The sequence below is a fragment of the Hemitrygon akajei genome, unplaced genomic scaffold (genome assembly GCF_048418815.1).
Source record: "Hemitrygon akajei unplaced genomic scaffold, sHemAka1.3 Scf000125, whole genome shotgun sequence".
NCBI lineage: Eukaryota > Metazoa > Chordata > Chondrichthyes > Myliobatiformes > Dasyatidae > Hemitrygon > Hemitrygon akajei.
Window position 1 is genome coordinate 800,007 of NW_027332011.1, and position 20,886 is coordinate 820,892.

The 20,886-nt window shown below is 48.3% G+C and overlaps 1 protein-coding gene across 1 annotated transcript; it reads left to right on the top strand.

Annotated features, from left to right (window-relative positions):
• The first annotated feature begins 3,116 nt into the window (after positions 1 to 3,116).
• LOC140723678 (zinc-binding protein A33-like) lies at positions 3,117 to 19,851 on the top strand. Its single transcript, XM_073038240.1, has 7 exons — positions 3,117 to 3,128; positions 5,112 to 5,432; positions 6,092 to 6,187; positions 6,597 to 6,830; positions 8,038 to 8,060; positions 8,148 to 8,266; positions 19,089 to 19,851. Exons 1-7 carry the CDS (start codon positions 3,117 to 3,119, stop codon positions 19,637 to 19,639), a joined length of 1,356 nt encoding a protein of 451 aa, XP_072894341.1. The 3' UTR covers positions 19,640 to 19,851.
• Positions 19,852 to 20,886: the final 1,035 nt, after the last annotated feature.

Sequence of the window (20,886 nt, forward strand, 5' to 3'; positions counted from 1 at the left end):
TGCATCCTATCGGCCAATATCCTTGCTGAATACAGATTCTAAGATTTTTACCAAAATTTTGGCCACTAGATTAGAAAATGCATTACCTCAAATTATCTCAGAAGATCAGACCAGATTTATTAAAAACTGTTATTCATCTTTTAACATTAGAAAATTTATTAATATAATTTATACTTCTTCATCTAAAATACCAGAATGTCATTTCCTTAGATGCTGAAAAAGCGTTCGATAGAGTTGAATGGCTATATTTATTTAATACGTTGCAGAATTTTAATTTTAGCTTGAAATTTATATCATGTAGTAAATTAATGTATTATGAACCTTTGGCTTCGGTTCTTACCAATAATCAAAGATCTCCTTTTTTTCAGTTGTCCCGTGGTACGAGGCAAGGCTGCCCTTTAAGTCCTCTATTATTTGACATTGCTTTGGAACCTTTAGCCATTGCCATTCGTGAATCACCTAATATTTTTGGTATTACCCATGGGTAAGGGACTTATATGTTATCATTATATGCTGATGATTTGTTACTATACATGTCTGACCCTGAGAGATTTATTCCTGCTATTTCATCCTTGCTTGCTCAGTTTAGTAGCTTTTCTGGCTACAAACTGAATTTTAATAAGAGTGAATTATTTCCATTAAATATGCAAGTTCCAATTTATAAACACTTACCATTTAAAGTTGTCACAGATCATTTTACTTATTTGGGTATTAAAATTACCAAGAAACATAAGGGTTTATTTAAAGTTAATTTTTTACCTTTAATTGAACAAATCAAGAAACTTGTTACCAGGTGGTCCCCATTATCTCTGTCATTGGTTGGTCGAATTAATACTATCAAGATGATAGTATTACCCAAATTTTTATATTTATACTAAGCATTACCAATTTTTATTCCTAAATCTTTTTTTGATATTATTGACTCCAAAATATCCTCGTATGTGTGGCAGGATAAAAATCCTAGATTAAGTAAACAATATTTACAGAAGCCTAAGAAGGAAGGTGGTTTTGCTTTGCCAAACCTGAGATTTTACTATTGGGCAGTTAATATTCAGTATTTAATATTTTGGACACAAGAATCGGTCATAGTACCTTGCCCACAATGGGTAAATTTGGAGTGTAAATCTGTACAAGACTTCTCATTGTTTTCTATTTTAGGATCTTCGCTTCCTTTTGCTTTATCGAAACCGAATAAACAAATAACTAATCCTATAGTTCAACATACATTAAGAATATGGTTTCAATTTCGTAAATTCTTTGGCTTGAATAATCAAGCCCGATTATATCTAACTTCTTTTTCCAGCCCTCTTTTATGGACCAACCCTTTGTGTTATGGAAAACAAAAGGTATAACATGTTTTTGTCATCTATTTTTAGATAACAGTTTTATGTCCTTTGAACAGCTATACAGCCTAAAACTCATTTTTTTAGATACTTGCAAGTTAGTAATTTCTTGAATGTTATATTTTCTGAAATTATGTCCAATGGACATTACAGAAAAAATTCTATCTCTGAATCCTTGCCAGAAGTGTTAAGTAGCCATCATTTATCATATGATCATGAAAATACAGCCAGGAGTATCAGAAATAATTAAGAAGGAATGGGAAAAAGAACTTCACTGTCTTATACCCACAGAGCAGTGGGAGAAAATTTTACAATTCGTCAATTCTTCTTCTATTTGTGCTAAACATGCCCTAATACAATTTAAGGTTGTTCATAGGACTCACATGTCCAAGGATAAACTCGCTAGATTTTATTCTTATGTTAATCCAACCTGTGACAGATGTCATTCTGAAGTCGCTTCATTGACCCACATGTTCTGGTCTTGCCCCTGTTTGCAAAATTATTGGAAAGATATTTTTGGTATTATTTCAACAGTTCTGAATATCAAATTGCTACCGCATCCTATTACTGCAATTTTCGGTTTACCAATGGAGGATAATAGTCGTTTATCCCCCCCAGCCTGGCGGATGATTGCATTTGTTACATTAATGGCTAGAAGATCTATCCTATTGAATTGGAAAGAAATTAATCCTCCAACTATATTTCAGTGGTTTTCTCAAACTATTTCTTGTTCGGGTTTAGAAAAAATTACAAGGGTTGTCTTTGACCCTTCAGTTAAATATGAAGAAACTGGGAGACCATTTATTCAACATTTTCATATGAGCTAAACTGACTTTTCCTAAACCTTGCTTTTATTATCCTTAATTATTTGGATGGAGGTGCAGAGTTATTGACGCTATAATTGATATAATGCAATGGCCCATGTCGGTTAGAATATTTTTCTTTTTTTTGGGGGGGGGAGGGTTTCTAATTTTCTCCATTTTTTGTAACCACTATGAGTTTGGGAGGTTATCATCTATTTGTATTTATACCTTAACCTATTAATTATGTACTCTCAAGCTCTTTGTATTCATGTTTCATTTTTGTGTTTGTTTAAAATCAATAAAAAGATTTAAAAAGAAAGGACTATTCTGAGGAAAGGGTGGAATAGGCGCAACGGGCCGAGTGGCCAGGCATGCTCCTGTTCCTTATTTTCTAAAGCACGAGTTTACCTTTGCGCCTTGTTCTCCCTTGGTTTTCAGCCGTTCGGATTGCACAGGGGAGCGGTGAGAGCTCCGGAGATCCACCGGCAGCCGCTGCGGGGCAGCTCCCGTCTCCCAGCAGGAAGGGACGGGTCTGGGAGACAACTCCAGACAACAGGCCCCGATCCTCGGCGGGGAAAGGCCGGGCGCCCTCCGTCTAGCTGAAACATCTCACGGAATCTCCGCCGGTCTCTTCAGTTCTGCCTTCGAAAGGATTCACGACCCGCCGGTGGTGCAGCCGAAACCCGAGGCTCAGCTCCCGGTCTCCGGCCTCACTCAGTCCCGGTTCCAAACACAGGCCCGGCCGGGCGCTCAGCGTCCCGCCCACTGACACCCGTCAGCCAATGGGAGCATCCTTCTCCCAGCGGTGATCGCTGATTGGCTGTGAGTGTGTGAGGACGGGCTGCTGCTCGGAGCTGGAGATGTCAATCACAGTTTGTTCTCAGAATTAAAGTAGGTTTCCCGAAACTCGAATTTCAAAGTAAATCTTATTATCGGAGTACAGTTAAGTCACCACATACAAATTGTGCAAATGCAAATACGGGTAAAAAGCGATAAATAACAAGAGCATGAAATAACCGCAGCGGCTGCTGATGGATCTCCGGAGCTCTCACCGCTCCCCTGTGCAATCCGACAGGCTGAAGGCCAAGGGAGAACAAGGCGCAAAGGTAAACTCGTGATTTAGAAAATAAGAAACAGGAGCAGGCGATGCTGTTCGGCCCGTTGCGCTGTTCTGTCCCTCACTCAGAACATGACTGATCTTTGACCTCAGCGCCACTTTCCTGCAAAGTTCCCAACATCGCCGAGCCCCTAAATATGTCCGTTTAATTTAAAAAACCTGTGGAGAAAACTCCAAATATTCACTGCACTGTGGGTGGGGAAATTTCTTCTCATCTCAGTCCTGCTGAGGTGACCTCGGATTTTGAGTCTGTGATCCCCGGTTCCACTGCCCAGCCAGGAGAAACATCATTCCTGCCCCTACCCTGTAAATACCCTGTGAGACTGTGTCTGTCTCAATCAGGAAGCTTCTCCATGTGAACCTTGTGTTAATGAAATTGGTGACAGTTCTTTCAGACCAGCAGCTTTGACCACAAGAACACCAGACAGTGGTCAGCACGGAATGTCCTGCAGTTACTGCAGGAGAAGGACTGGATGGACACAGTGGAGTGGTTCCCTGAGCAGACAGCCCAGACCATCTGGCAGAATGCCTCATCACCAGATCTCACCAACCGGCAGCAAGACCTCACCTGTCTGGCAGCGAGAGGGCCCCTCCCAGTCTGATCCTTGCTGCATGCCCGGAGATCACTCCCACAGCGCGCTGCCCCGAGATTACTGCAGTGGAGACGAGAGGGTCCCTCCCAGTCTGATCCTTGCTGCATGCCCGGAGATCACTCCCACAGCGCGCTGCCCCGAGACTACTGCAGTGGAGACGAGAGGGCCCTTCCCAGTCTGATCCTTGCTGCATGCCCGGAGATCACTCCCACAGCGCGCTGCCCCGAGACTACTGCAGCGGAGACGAGAGGGCCCCTCCCAGCCTGATCCTTGCTGCATGCCCGGAGATCACTCCCACAGCGCGCTGCCCCGAGATTACTGCAGTGGAGACGAGACGGTCACTCACCTCTTTGCGGACTGTGGGCTGGCGAAGATCTGTGTAGAAAGATGCAAGGGTCTGTGCCACAGCAGCTGCGTGACAGAAGGCTCACTGATCCTCGGGCTGTTCCCAGGACGCGCAGGAAAATGGACAGCGAGTGCTGCTGGAAGATCATCAACTCGGGGAAAGACGCTCGAAACTTGTTGGCCTGCCATCACATCGAGATGTCCGGAGAGCAGGGGTTCCCAACCTGGGGTCCACGGTTACTGGTATTGGTCTTTGGCATTAAAAAAATGTTTGGGAAACCCTGTCATACAGGAATGCTGCCGACTGGCACATTCCAGTCTACAGGGACACCATTGGGACTACAGGGATCCTCTACACCGGACAGGGGGAGGCCGGGTTGGCTGAGGAAGCCTCACAGTTATTGTAGTAGTGAACCACCCCAGGGGGACACATGGCTTCTCCTTTCAGCGCAGGACTTCAATCGTCTTCCAGGGGAAGGTCCTTCCGACCGCAGGGATGAGGCCTTTGGATATTCAGCTGACGTTTTTGTCGCTCTAGGTTTTTAAGAGATGGGGTTGGTAGCCATATGGCCAACCCTCCTCCGCTCGTAGCCGGGCTTAGACAGTCCATGGCCGCGTTTTCTTATCTGTTGCCTGTTTAATGTGTTTTTGATCCCACACTAAACATAGAAATGGCCAGAATTTCCACTGAACACATCCAGCAACATAATGTTCACTCCCTGAGTCTGCAGCGCGCGTAGTGGACAATCGCGGTACTGCAGGGGATCAGCAGCTCCCCGAAAGTGAAAGCATTCTGAATCAGGAAGTGCTGGGAGTTAACATGGCTTCGAAAGAACAGGCCGAGAGTTTGAGCGAGGAGGTCATTTGTCCCATCTGCCTGGATTTCTTCATCGATCCGGTTATACTGGAGTGTGGACACAACTTCTGTCGCTCTTGTATCACACGGTGTTGGGAAAGGGAGCAGAGAAACTCCTGCCCGGAATGTAGAGAGGTGTTTGCTGACCGCACCCTCAGGGTGAATCGGGCCTTAGCAAATCTGGCTGAAAAATTTCGAAATCTAAACCTGAACCCGAAAGGGAAGGAAAGTAAACGTCACTGCGAGGAACATGAGGAAGAACTGAAGCTGTTTTGTGAAACGGACAAGACACTGATCTGTCTGATCTGTGCAGTGGCGGAGGAACACAGAGAGCACCGCTTCAAGCCGGTTAAAGAAGCTGTTAAAAACTACACGGTAAAACTAACATTAATTTAATACTTAACGCATTTCCTTAACAAACACATCACTCTCTGCAACTTCCGCCATCTCCAACGGGATTCTAGCATTTCTCCGTCCCACAGCCCACCTCCTCACCCCGCAACTCTCCGCTCTCCATACGGATCGCGGTCCACGTCCTGTATCGCCCTGATCCACTCGCTCCTCCCCACTGATCTCCCTGCTGGCACCGACACCTGTAAACGGGACAAGTGGGACCTGACTCCTAACCTCCTCCCTCGTCACCATTCAGGGCCGCAAACAGCCCAGTTCCTCCCGTTTCTTCCATGGTCGATTGTCCTCTCGTACTAGATTCCTTCTTCTCTAGCCCTTTACCTCTCCCACCTATCTCCTCTCAGCTTCTCACTTCATCACCCTCCCCCACGTCCCCCCTCACGTTGTGTTACCTGTCACCTGTCAGCTGGTTCTCATCCCCAACCTTTATATTCTGGCTTCTGTCCCATTCCTTCCCAGTCCTGATGAAGGGTCTCATCCCGGAACACCGGCTGTTTATTTCCCCTGAATAGATGCTGCCTGACTCACTGAGTTCCTCCGGCATTTTGTGTGATAATCGGGTTTGATCACCGGTTTCTTTTGATGCATCTTTGTTTCTATTTCCTTCACTCTCTGACTTCCAGGATCAGCTAAAATCTTCCTTAGACTCTCTCACAAAAAAGAAATCAGACTTCCAGGAAAAGGAGCAGCAACAGAAAGAGAAGATTTCCGGAGTTCGGGTGAGGCTTCCTGGGCGGAATTTCTGATATTACTGTCGAGTTTTGCTCTATTTAATGCAGAATAGCAGAGTATCGCAGCTCCAGTGACCTGGGTTCGATCCTGACCTCTGCTGCTGTCTGTGTGGAGTTTGCATGCTCTCCCTGTGGCCACGAGAGACTCGGACACATCCCAACGACATGACGGATGAATGGCTAATTACCGTTAACCCTGTGAAGGTGGGGTGGGTGTGCGTGAATCAGATGGGAGCTTATGGGTCATAAGTGAGAATAGGTTTCAGGAAAACGTGAGGGAATGGTGTTGACTGGAATGCACTCAGAAGTAGCATGGACTCCAATAGACCGAACTTAACAACAAAAGGAAACAGAGCACAGCAGTGCAGAATATTAATCTTCACCTTTCATTCAACAGGAACAGTCACACAGCCTTCAGTCCCACATCACATCCCAGTTTGCTGAACTGCGCCAGATTATCACTGAGAAAGAGCAGAGCTTCCTCAGGGATCTCAGGGAAGAAGAGAAGAGGATTCTCGACACAATGGAGAAAAATCTTCGAGAGATTCAAGAGAATATAAGGATTATTCAGGAGGAAATCACTAAGTTAAAGGAACAGATGGATCAAAAAGACAGTGTGATATTTCTCAAGGTGAGGGATTATATTTCAATTTGTTTCTGTCAAATTGAACTAAATGAACAGTGGTATATTTGAAATAAACACAGCACCGAGGCCAATTCTACCAAATCAATTGTCGCAGTGAAGGTCAAGTCTCTGGATGCTTTCAAGAGAGAGTTAGATAGAGCTCTTATAGATAGTGCGGTCAAGGGATATGGGGAGAGGGCAGGTACAGGGTACTGACTGTGTATGATCAGCCATGATCACAGTGAATGGCGGTGCTGGCTAGAAGGGCCGAAGGGCCTACTCCTGCACCTATTGTCTATTGTCCCAAAACTGAACTTCCACAACTTCTGTACATCCCAGGACAGAATGCAATCTTTTCTGAAATGATTTACTCTGATTATAACACAGAGCTGCTGACTGTTTCCTTAATTACCGCATTAAATATCCTCTAAAACTCCCATTAACACCCAGTTCCAGTCACAGGCTGTGAGTGTGTCTGGTGCGGTGGGTGTGAGGGTCTCTCTGTCAATCAGTGAGAACAAAGAATGTGACCCGCACACCAGACATATCCTCCATAACTGGTTTCCGTCAGATTACGGAAAATTTCACTGTCTCTACTTTTTCCGATAAGTTTTACATGGGATTGTGTCCCATTCTCCGTCATGAGCAGGCCATTCGGTCCATCTTCTCCTACCAATTACCCTCGGCACAATCCTCCGGCCACTTACTCAACACAACCAGCAACAGTGCCCTGAACTCCCTGGTCCCTCACGTGTTTATCCAGCCTCCCCATTACATTCAATCTCTGCTGTTCCATTTCAACCACTCCTGTGGCACTGAGTTCCACATCCTCCTCACTAAATTTCTAGTGGAATTTGTTAAAATCCATCTGGAATTACATCTCCCCACAAGTCTCCCCATAAATAGAGGTACTTCCTCCACCCACACACAATCACATACGTCACTGATCTTAAATTCCTCCATCCTATCACACTGACGTCATATCCAGATGATAATGCACAGCCTGTCCTGTCTTCCCTGTAAGTTTCATCCTCTCAGTAATGGTCTGACATTCAGAAACTTTCCTTGTAAGTTACCCCGTGGTTCGGTATTGTCCGTGTGTGTGAGTGATTCCGGGAGTGGGAATTTTCAACACTTTGTAATGATTTGGATGAAATTCAGGATGTGGACAGTAAGTCCAAGTGTAATCAGATTTGTGTTTTATTTATTTCAGCAGGAAGCTCGTCGGAACAGAAGGTAGGACATGCTCTTTACTGAAACCCTGTATGGATTTGTAAAATAGTTCAGAACTGCAATTTCTAACCAGCAGTTTAATATTTACAGGATTAATGACGATGTTCAGGAATTGTCAGTGACAGATGAGACCCTACCGGTTGAAAAATTCGATCACCCCTATTGGTTGAAAACAGTGCTGAGAGAAACGCTTGATGCTATTAATCGAGGTAAAACTTACAAAGATTCATTTCTCCTTGTTTATAAAGCTCAATTTAGTTCCAATTTGATGCAAAGATTGTCTGTAATACTGGGCTGAAGGGGAACTGAAGTTTATTCCACATCAACCCCACCGACTGGGAGGCATCACTGTCACATGGTCAGCTGGAGATGTCAGAGCCCTGAACACACCAGCACAGGGTCACAATACAACCAATACACGGGACTGGCAGATGAACCACCCTGTCCTGATCCCAGGCAAACGCACTAACACACCAGGACATGAGTTTGGATCTACCAGAGGAACTGGGAATTTAATACTGATGATAATATTGTAGGGAATAAAAGCGGGTATCAGTGTGGTGACAGGGATTGTCAGGAAAATACACAAGTCCTTCATGTTCCCTGTGAGTGCAGACTCTGATTGACGCAGGTCTTCCCCCTTCCGGATCAGCAACTCTCACTGTTGTTAGAGGCAGAAGAGGGGAGTGGTCGTGATCGGGGACTGAATCGCCAGGGGAACAGACAGGAGAATCTATTGATGTGAACGGGAAATAAGGTGGATGATCTTGTTGCACTATTACCGATTGTCAGGTATCACGGAATCGTGGCTGAAGGATGGTTGTAGTTGGGAGCTGAATGTCCAAGGTTACACAATGTGTCGGAGGAAGGAAGGAAGGCCGATGGGGTGGTGTGGCTCTGCTGGTAAATCAGCAGCAAGATGTGACATAGGATTGGAAGATGTTGAATCTTTTGGGTTGAGGTAAGGAACTGCAAAAGTAAAAAAGATTCTGACAGCAGTCATATACAGGCCTCCCAACAGTCAGTGGGTTGTGGCCCACAGATTACAACTGGAAATAGAAAAGGCTGATGAAAAGGACAATGTTATGATAATCATGGGAGATTTCAACATGCAGGGCAATTGGGAAAATCAGGTTGGTAAAGGATCTCAAGAGAGTGAGTTTGTTGAATGCAGTGTGGTGGCTTCCTAGAGCAGTTTGTCGTTGAGCCTACTCGGGGAACAGCTCTACTGGATTGGGTGTTATGTATTGAACCAGAGGTGAGTACTTAAAAGAAACCTTAGGAAGCAGTGCTCACAACATGACTGAGTTCAACTTGAAATTTGATCAGGAGAAAGTCTAACATTGTAGTATTTCAGAGGAGTGAAAGAAATTACAGTGGACTGAGAGAGGAGTTGGCCAAAGCAAATTGGAAGGAGATGCTGGCAGGGATGAGAGCAGAACAGAAATGGTGTCAGTTTCTGGGAAAATGAGGAAGGTGAAGGACAGATGTATTCCAAAAATGAATAAATACTCAAATGGCAAAATAGTACAACCTAAAGGTTAACATGCAGGTATAGTCAGTGGTGAGGAAGGCAAATCCAATGTTAGCATTCAATTCAAGGGGTTTAGATATCATTCAATTCAAGAGTAGGGATGTGATGCTGAGGCTTTATAAGGCACTGGTGAAGCCTCACCTTGAGTATTGTGAACAGTTTTGGGCTCCTCATCTAAGAAAAGATGTTCTGGCATTGCAGAAGGTTCATTTCATAAGGATGATTCCAGGAATGAAAGGGTTATCATACGAGGAACATTTGATAGCTCTGTGTCTGTACTCGCTGGAATTTAGAAAGATGAGGGGGGATCTCATTGAAACCTTTCGAATGTTGAAAGTCCTAGACAGAGTAGATGTGGAAAGGATGTTTCCCATGGTGGTGGAGTTTAGGACAAGAGGGCACAGCCTCAAGATAGAGGGGGGTCTATTTAAAACAGATGCGGGGAAATTTGAGCCAGCAGCTGGTGAAATTGTGGAACTTGTTGGGTGTATTTAAGGCAGAGCTTGATAGGTTCTAGATTGGACACAGTATCAATGGTTACGGGGAGAAGACCAGGTAGTGGGGCTGAGGAGGGAAAAAAAGGATCAGCCATGATTGAATGGCGGAGCAGACTCGATAGGCAAATGGCCTAATTCTGCTCGTATGTCTTATGGTGATCAGACCACTACATTGAAGCATTGTGAGAATGAGCTCGGACACACCGACAAGCATTGACATGGGTCAAGATTTCATCTCGGGAGAAGCACACACAGAATAACCGGCCTGGCAAAGCTCCCTCACACACATACACAGGAAGGACTGGCAGATTGTAGTCAGAGCCTCAGCAATGTACGTTGTTATTTCCCTCAGTAACCTGGAAACCAATCTCTTCAGAGACAGTCATTTATTCATTTAAACAACTCAACACACCAGACATGTGATGACACACTGTAACATACAAATTCTTCAATGTGCACACTCTCCTTCAATATGTATACCACCACATGGATATTTACCACAATCCACACACACACACACACACACACACACACACACACACATACACACACACACACACACACACACACACACACACACACACACACACACACACACACACACACACACACACACACACACACACACACACACACACACGGATATACTATCAGAGTGTGACACACGTCCACAGAAATAGGCACAAATTCCCATTTAGGATTGAAATCTGCCGTCCTTACCCAGTCTGTCTGTTCTGTGTCACTGAGCTGCCCTCTGACGTGACGTCACATCAACACTTCACAGACAGAGTCCGGGGTGAGATTCCTCAGGAGGATGATCTGGGAGGGTTTGACGGATGTTGAACTCACGGCCCACTTCATCAATCTGCAAGACTAAGATGTCTTCTTGAGCATGGCCCATTTGTGTGTGTTTGCACCCCCCCCCCATCCCTCTAACCATTTCCCATCTGTGTACCTGCCCAAATTTATTTTAAAATATTTTATTTTTACCTGTTTCTACAGCATCTGAGGGCAAATTCCATTTACCAACCTCCCTCTCTATGAGAATGTTACCCGATAGACCACTCATAAAAATTTCCCGTCTCACTTTCAATCTGAGGCCTCTGGTTCTGTACTCCCATTTCTTGGAAAAAGAAACTTTATTTAAGCGCCTTATGAATTATTTACCTCGATAAGGGGTCATACCTGAACATCCTACACTACAGCTGAATAGCCCAAGCTTATCCACTCTGCTTTTAACCCAAGCCCCCAGTCCTGGTAACATCCTCCTGAAGCCTCCTGTCCAGTGTAATGACATCCTCCCCATATTCGGGAACCGGAAATGCAGACAATGCTCCAAGTGTGGTCTATCATCGACATCAAAGGCCTTGCTGAATTTCATGTGGACCGTGTGGAATAGGCTGATGAATACAGGACTGAAGGTGTTTTTTTAGATTGGGACAAGAAGGGCGGCGTGGGAGCTAAATTCTGAAGGAAGGCAGTTTTTAAAAAAAATTGCGTACAAGAATGGCGAGACTGCGCGCAGGACAGCGCGGAGAGTTTAAAAAGATGACCACCCTATACAGCGGGCAGCGGAGTGGGTGGCAGCAGAGTGTAGGGCTTTGGCTCAACGGGCTTAGACGGTAATGGGAAGAGGCGAGAGCGAGGAACCGACTCTTTTTCTCCCCTTGGCAAATCGGACCGGACGGACGGGGGAATAGCAGGCCACATTAGCGAACGGTTTAAAAAGTTTGTGTGTTTGGCGAAGTAAGTGGGTGAGTAGACCTATCTTTCTTTGTTTCATTCTTGTAGAATTAGGTAGCATGTTTGCAGGGTTAGTGCTTTGTTCAGGGTGTCAGATGTGGGAATCCTGGGTGACCTCCAGCCTCCCTGATAGCCACATCTGCACCAGGTACACCGAGATTCAGCTCCTCGGAGACCGTGTTAGGGATCTGGAGCTGCAGCTTGATGACCTACTGCTTATTAGAGAAAATGAAGAGGTGATAGACAGGAGCTACAGGGAGGTAGTCATCCCTAGGCTACAGGGGTCAGAAAACTGGGTGACTGTCAGGAGAGGGAAGGGAAATGCCCGGATAGTGGAGAGCACCCCTGTGACTGCCCCCCTCAGCAACAAGTATATCGTTTCGGATGCTGTTGAGGGGGATGACCTGACGGGACGGCCACGGTGACCGGGTCTCTGGCAGTGAGCCTGGCGCTGTTGTGCAGGAGGGAAGGAGGGAGAAGAGGAATGCGGTAGTCATAGGGGATTCCATAGTCAGGGGAACAGACAGGAGATTCTGTGAGCCTGGTAGAGATACCCGCATGGTGTGCTGCCTCCCAGGTGCCAGGGTACGGGATGTCTCGAATCGGGTCCAGGATATTCTGAAGGGAGAGGGCGAGCAGCCAGCTGTCTTGGTACATGTTGGTACCAATGACATAGCGAGGAAAACGGAGGAGGTCCTGAAGAGAGATTTCCAGGAGTTAGGAATGAAGCTGAGAAGCAGGACCTCCAGGGTAGTAATCTCAGGATTGCTACCTGTGCCACGTGCTAGCGAGGGCAAGAATAGTAGGATCAGGCAGATGAATGTGTGGCTGAGAGACTGGTGCAGGGGGCAGGGCTTCAGATTCTTGGATCATTGGTATCTCTTCAGGGGGAAGTATTACCTGTTCAAAAAGGATGGGTTACACCTGAACCATAGCGGGAATGTTTAATAGAGCTGTTAGGGAGGGTTTAAACTAATTTGGAAGGGGTATGGGAAACCGGAATGATAGAGTAGAGGAGGGGCAAAACAGAAATAAATCTAAGATAGTGAGCAGTAAAGATGTCAGGAAGGACAGGCAGGTGATGGGGCAAATTTGCAGCCAATGGGATGAGTTGAAGTGCAATCAAATCAAAAAGTATCAAATACTGGACTTAAGGTGTTATACTTAAATACACACAGCATAAGGAATAAGGTGGATGATCTTGTCGTACAGCTACAGATTGGCAGGTATAATTTTGTGGCCATCACTGAGACGTGGCTAAAGGATGCATGTCTCTGAGAGCTGAACGTCCAAGGATACACGGTGTATCGGAAGGATAGGCAGGTAGGCAGAGGGGGTGGCATGGCTTTATTGGTAAGAAATGATATTAAATCATTAGAAAGAGGTGACATAGGATCGGAAGGTGCAGAATCTTTCTGGGTTGAGCTAAGAAATCGTAGGGGTAAAAGGACCCTGACGGCTGTTATATACAGGCCTCCTAACAGCTGCAGTGAGGTGGACTACAAATTACAACAGGAAATAGAAAAGGTTTGCCAGAAAGGCAGTTTTATGATAATTGTGGGGGATTTTAACATGCGAGTGGATTGGGAAAATCAGGTCGACACTCGATCTCAACAGAGAGAATCTGTGGAATGTCTACGAGATGGCTTTTCAGAACAGCTTGTTGTTGAGCCCACTAGGGGATCAGAGGTACTGGATTAGATGTTGTGTAATGACCCAGAGGTGATTAGAGAGACTGAGTTGAAGGAACCGTTAGGAGGCAGTGATCGTAACATGATTGAGTTCACTGTGAAATTTGAGAAAGAGAAGCCGAGATCCGATGTGTCGGTATTTCAATGGAGTAAAGGAAATTACAGTGGCACGAGAGAGGAACTGGCCAAATTTGACTGGAAAGGGACACACGGGAGGACGGCAGAGCAGCAGTGGCTGGAGTTTATGTGAGAAGTGAGGAAGGTGCGAGACAGATATATTCCAAAAAAAGAAGAAATCTTCAAATGGAAAAAGGTTGCGACCGTGGCTGACAAGAGAAGTCAAAGCCAAAGTAAAAGCAAAGGAGAGGGCATTCAAGGAAGCAAAAATTAGTGGGAAGACAGAGGATTGGGAAGTTTTTAAAAGCTTACAAAAGGAAACTAAGAAGGCCATTAAGAGGGAAAAGATGAACTATGAAAGGAAGCTAGCAAATAATATCAGAGAAGATACTAAAAGCTTTGTCGTATATAAAGAATAAAAAACGGGTGAGAGTGGATATAGGACCGATAGAAAATGATGCTGGAGAAATTGTAATGGGAGATAAGGAGATGGCTGAGGAACTGAACGAGTACTTGCATCAGTCCTCACTGAGGAAGATATCAGCAGTGTACTGGACACTCAAGGGTGTCAGGGAAGAGAAGTGTGTGCAGTCACAATTACGACAGAGAAAGTACTCAGGAAGCTGAATAGTCTAAGGGTAGATAAATCTCCAGGACCAGATGGAATGCGCCCTTGTGTTTTGAAGGAAGTAGCTGTGGAGATCGCGGAGGCATTAGCAATGATCTTTCAAAAGTCAAAGATTCTGACATGGTTACGGAGGAGTGGAAGATTGTAAATGCCACTCTGGTATTTAAGAAAGGGGCAAGGAAGCAAAAAGAAAATCATAGACTTGTTAGGTTGACATCAGTGTTTGGGAAGTTGTTGGGAGTCGATTATCAAGGATGAGATTACGGAGTACCTGGAGGCATATGACAAGATAGGCCAAACTCAGCATGGTTTCCTTAAAGGAAAATCCTGCCTGACAAACCCATTGAAATTTTTTGAGGAAATTACAAGTAGGCTAGACAAGGCAGATGCAGTGGATGTTGTGTATTTGGATTTTCAGAAGGCCTTTGACAAGGTGGCACACATGAGGCTGCTAAACAAGATAAGAGCCCATGGAATTACTGGAAAGTTACATATGTGGATAGAACGTTGGCTGATTGGCAGGAAACAGAGCGTGGGAATAAAGGAACCTATTCTGGTTGTCTGCCTGTTACCAGTGGTGTTCCACAGTGGTCCGTGTTGGGGCCACATCTTTTTACGTTGTATATCAACAACTTGGATTATGGAATAGATGGCCTTGTGGCTAAGTTTGCTGATGATACAAAGATAGGTGGAGGGGACGGTAGTGCTGAGGAAACAGAGAATCTCTGCAGAGAGACTTGGATAGATTGGGAGACTGGTCAAAGAAGTGGCAAATGAAATACAATGTTGAAAAGTGTATGGTCATGCACTTTGGTAGAAGAAAGAAATGGGCAGACTATTATTTAAATGGAGAGAAAATTCAAAGTCCTGAGATGCAACGGAACTTGGGAGTGCTCGTGCAGGATACCCTTAAGGTTAACCTCCAGGTTGAGTTGGTGGTGAAGAAGTTGAATGCAATGTTGGCATTCATTTCCAGAGTAATAGAGTATAGGAGCAGGGATGTGATGTTGAGACTCTATAAGACACTGGTAAGACCTCACTTGGAATACTGTGTGCAGTTTTGGGCTGCTTATTTAAGAAAGGATGTTCTGACATTGGAGAGGGTTCAGAGAAGATTCACTAGAATGATTCCTGGAATGAGAGGGTTAAGATATGAGGAACATTTGACCGCTCTTGGACTGTACTCCGTGGAGTTTAGAAGAATGAGGGGGAAGTTCACAGAAACATTTTGAATGTTAAAAGGCATAGACAGAGTGGATGTGGCCAAGTTGTTTCCCATGGTGGGGGAGTCTAGTACGAGAGAGCATGACTTAATGATTGAAGGGCGCCCATTCAGAAAAGTGATGCAAAGAAATTTTTTTAGCCAGAGTGTGGTGAATCTGTGAATTTCTTGCGGCAGTGGAGGCCAGGTCATTGGGTGTATTTAAGACAGAGATTGATAGGTATCTGAGTAGCCAGGGCATCATAGGTCATGGTGAGACGGTGGGAGAGTGGGAATACATGGGAGAATGGATCAGCTCATGATCAAATGGTGGAGCAGATTCGAAGGGCCGAATGGCCGGCTTCTGCTGCTTTGTCTTATGGTCTTATTTGAATGCACCAGTATACGTAATAAGGATCTTGTAGCACAGGTAGAGTTTGACAGGTACAAACTTAGGCAGGTATGACTTTGGTCGAAGGAATAAAGGCATAGACAATTCTGTAAACAGGGCGAAATTCAAAAATCAGAGGTGCAAAGGGACATGGGTGTCCTTGTGCAGGATTCCCTGAAGGTTAACTTGCAGTTTGTGTCAGTGGTAAGATTGGCAAACTCAATGTTTGCTTTCATTTCGAGAGGATTAGAGTACAAGAGCAAGGATGTAATTCTGAGGTTTTATAAGGCATTGGTCAGACCACACTTGGAGTATTGTGAGCAGTTTTGGGTCCCTTCTATTGGAAAACATGTGCTGGCATTGGAGGGGGTGCAGAAGATTCACAAGAATAATTCTGGGAATGAAAGAGTTAACATATGAGGAGTGTTTGATGGTTCTGGGCCTGTACTCACCGGAGTTTAGAAGAATGGCTGATTTATTATCCCTCTCAACCCTATTCTCCCGATTCCTCCCCATAACTTTTGAGACTCTGACTGATCAAGAAGTTTACTTATTAACTTCTGCTTTAAAAATCAAGCAGGAGAAAATCTGCAGATGCTGGTATTCCAAGCTGCACAGGTCCTGATGAAGGGTCTCGCCAGATCTCTCTGACACCTGTCTGGAGAGAGTTGATGTTGGGAGGATGTGGGTGGGTCGAGAACGGTAAGCACAGCCTCCGACTATAGGGATGTCCATTTAGGACAGAGATGAGAAGGAATTCCTTTATCCACAGGATAGTGAATCTGCCACAGGCAGCTGTGGAGGCCAAATAATTGAGTATATTTAAAGCAGAGTAACACACACAAATTGCTGGGGGAACTTCAGTCCGGGAAGTTTCTATGGAAAAGAATAAACAGTCCACGGTTTAGACTGAAACACTTCATCAGGACCTGTGTTGCTTAAGGGTTCCTGCAAATTCATCCCCTGTCTAAATGAGGGGCTGCGAGGGATGGGGTTCTGGGAAAGGGGACAAAGTCATCCTCATCTCCCATCTTTGCCCCCTCCAGCTTCTCATTACGTCTACACACACAGTTCACCCACATTCTTTCCACCCCTCCCCCTCCTGGTTCTATCTGCCATTCATCTCTCCCCAACTGGTTCCCATTATCACCTCCTTTACTGTCTCAAACCATCACACTCCCCCACTTCACACTCACAAATGAATGTGAACATTGTATGACGGGCCTGTTCCTGTGCTGTACTGCTCTATGTTCTCTGTTCCCAGTTTCGTAGAATGAGAAGAGATCTCATGGAAACACAAAATTCTTTCAGGAGTCAACAGGCAGGAGTGAGGGAGGATGTTTCCCCTGTCTGAGGAGTCAAGGGCCAGGGGTCTCTGCTCTCCGTCCAGCGGAAATCCCCCCCGATCCCCGGGGCCGCGCCGCCCGAGTCTCCCCCCGATCCCCGGGGCCGCGCCGCCCGAGTCTCCCCCCGATCCCCGGGGCCGCGCCGCCCGAGTCTCCCCCCGATCCCCGGGGCCGCGCCGCCCGAGTCTCCCCCCGATCCCCGGGGCCGCGCCGCCCGAGTCTCCCCCGATCCTCGGGGCCGCGCTGCCCGAGTCTCCCCTCCGATCCTCGGGGCCGCGCTGCCCGAGTCTCCCCTCCGATCCTCGGGGCCGCGCTGCCCGAGTCTCCCCCCCGATCCCCGGGGCCGCGCTGCCCGAGTCTCCCCTCCGATCCTCGGGGCCGCGCTGTCCGAGTCTCCCACGATCCCCGGGGCCGCGCTGTCCGAGTCTCCCCCCGATCCCCGGGGCCGCGCTGCCCGAGTCTCCCCCCCCCCCCGATCCCCGGGGCCGCGCTGCCCGTGTCTCCCCCCGATCCCCGGGGCCGCGCTGCCCGAGTCTCCCCCCGATCCCCGGGGCCGCGCTGCCCGAGTCTCCCCCCGATCCCCGGGACCGCGCATTCCGAGTCTCCCCCCGATCCCCGGGACCGCGCCGCCCGAGTCTCCCCCCGATCCCCGGGGCCGCGCTGCCCGAGTCTCCCCCCGATCCCCGGGGCCCCGCTGTCCGAGTCTCCCCCCGATCCCCGGGGCCGCGCTGTCCGAGTCTCCCCCCGATCCCCGGGGCCGCGCTGCCCGAGTCTCCCCCCGATCCCCGGGGCCGCGCCGCCCGAGTCTCTCCCCGATCCCCGGGGCCGCGCTGTCCGAGTCTCCCCCCGATCCCCGGGGCCGCGCTGTCCGAGTCTCCCCCCGATCCCCGGGGCCGCGCAGTCCGAGACTCCCCCCCGATCCCCGGGGCCGCGCTGTCCGAGTCTCCCCCCGATCCCCGGGGCCGCGCTGCCCGAGTCTCCCCTCGATCCCCGGGGCCGCGCTGCCCGAGTCTCCCCCCCGATCCCCGGGGCCGCGCTGCCCGAGTCTCCCCCCGATCCCTGGGGCCGCGCTGTCCGAGTCTCCCACGATCCCCGGGGCCGCGCTGTCCGAGTCTCCCCCCGATCCCCGGGGCCGCGCTGCCCGAGTCTCCCCCCCCCCCCGATCCCCGGGGCCGCGCTGCCCGTGTCTCCCCCCGATCCCCGGGGCCGCGCTGCCCGAGTCTCCCCCCGATCCCCGGGGCCGCGCTGCCCGAGTCTCCCCCCGATCCCCGGGACCGCGCATTCCGAGTCTCCCCCCGATCCCCGGGACCGCGCCGCCCGAGTCTCCCCCCGATCCCCGGGGCCGCGCTGCCCGAGTCTCCCCCCGATCCCCGGGGCCCCGCTGTCCGAGTCTCCCCCCGATCCCCGGGGCCGCGCTGTCCGAGTCTCCCCCCGATCCCCGGGGCCGCGCTGCCCGAGTCTCCCCCCGATCCCCGGGGCCGCGCCGCCCGAGTCTCTCCCCGATCCCCGGGGCCGCGCTGTCCGAGTCTCCCCCCGATCCCCGGGGCCGCGCTGTCCGAGTCTCCCCCCGATCCCCGGGGCCGCGCAGTCCGAGACTCCCCCCCGATCCCCGGGGCCGCGCTGTCCGAGTCTCCCCCCGATCCCCGGGGCCGCGCTGCCCGAGTCTCCCCTCGATCCCCGGGGCCGCGCTGCCCGAGTCTCCCCCCCGATCCCCGGGGCCGCGCTGCCCGAGTCTCCCCCCGATCCCTGGGGCCGCGCTGCCCGAGTCTCCCCCCGATCCCCGGGGCCGCGCTGCCCGAGTCTCCCCCCGATCCCCGGGACCGCGCTGCCCGAGTCTCCCTCCGATCCCCGGGGACTCTCTAATTCTCTGCTTCTCCCCCCAGTCTCTGTCACCCTGGATGTGGAAACGGCGCATCCGTGTCTCAAGGTGTCTGAAGATCGGAAGAGTGTGAGACGGACCGGGACCCGGAGGAATCTCCCTGACACCGGGAAGAGATTCACACACTGGCCTTGTGTGCTGGGATCGGAGGGATTCACATCGGGGAGACATTACTGGGAGGTGGAGGTGACGGGGAATCGGATTTGGGGTCTGGGAGTCGCCTCAGAGTCTGTGGAGAGGAAGGGACGGGTCAGTCTGAGTCCGGAGACCGGATTCTGGATCATCGGGCGGGATGGTGACGTGTTACATCGGGATTGTGACGTGTCCGGTGTCCCCTCCCCCGGGGCCCGTCTCCCTGCCGGTCCCATCCCCGGGAGGGTGGGAGTTTATCTCAGTTACGAGTCCGGGACAGTTTCATTTTACAACGCGGAGACCAAGTCCCATCTCCACACTTTCACTGGGAATAAATTCACGGGGAAACTTTATCCTTTCTTCGCGACCTGGGATGAAAACCAGTGGCTGAGAATCTGCTCCGGTTCCGCTCCGGGTCTGTAAACGGGTCGGGTCCCGGGACCGGCGTCAGGAGTAAAGTCCCTGTAAATATAAATGTGCGGAGAGTGCAGCTAAATACGTGGCTAAGGAGATGGTGCAGGAGGATGGGCTTCATGTTTCTGGACAATTGGGCTTTGTTCCCGGGAAGGTGGGGCCTGTTCCGACGGGACGGTTTGCCCCTGAACTGGAGGGGGACTAACATTCTTGCGGGTAGATTTGCCAGTGCTGCTCGGGGGTGGGTGGGTGGGGGGGGGCAGGGTGTTAAACTAGATTTGCAGAGGGAGGGGAACCAGAGTGTTAGAGCAGATAGTGAGGTGGAGGAGGATAAAGGTCATACGAGGACTGCATGTATAGACAGAAATAAAAGGTTTGCACATTAGGTTGTAAATTAATTTTCAGAGCTTTAGAAATTGTAGAAAATAAAGATTTCCAAAAAGATTTTGATGAAGAACATGACCAGAACATATGTGAAAAAGTGGATACTTCAGTTTTACACCTATCGCAATAATTGTCTATGTTAGGAAATATTTTGGATAGTCTCTCCTTTGTTAAACAGTAACAGTGAACAATTTTAAATTGAATTAAACACTGATTGGCACATATTAAAGAAGAATTGACCATCTTCATTAACAAAGGTCATATTAAGTTCTCTCTCCCAAACTTGTTTAATCTTTAGTGATTAAGGGGATCTGTTTTTTTTTTGCAGATTTATTTATCTTTATTATCATTTATTTTGTGATGGTCGATTGATGACTTTTGAAGAGTTAATTAGCAAATATTCTCTCTCTCATACACACTTACTGCAATATCATCAGGTTAGACATTTTTTACAAAAGTAATTATCTAACTTTCCATATATGCAAGAATCTGATTTGTTGGCTACTATTTTGAATATGAATCCTTTAGAAAGAGGTTCCATTGGTAGAATTTATCATTTATTTTTAATACATTAATACAAAAAGATAACTTCCCACCTGTGGTTTATACATGATAGAAATATTCCTTGTTTCAGACGTGATAGACGGGGAGGGATGAAAGGGGGAGGAGTGGCATTACTAGTCAGGGAAAATATCACAGCTGTGCGTAGACAGGACAGCCCGGAGTGCTTGTCTACAGAGGTCATATGGGTGGAGCTGAGGAACGGGAAAGGCGTGACCACACTAATAGGGGTGTATTATAGACCGCCCAATAGTCAGTGAGAATTGGAGGAGCAAATCTGTATAAAGATAGTAGACCGATGTAAGAAACAG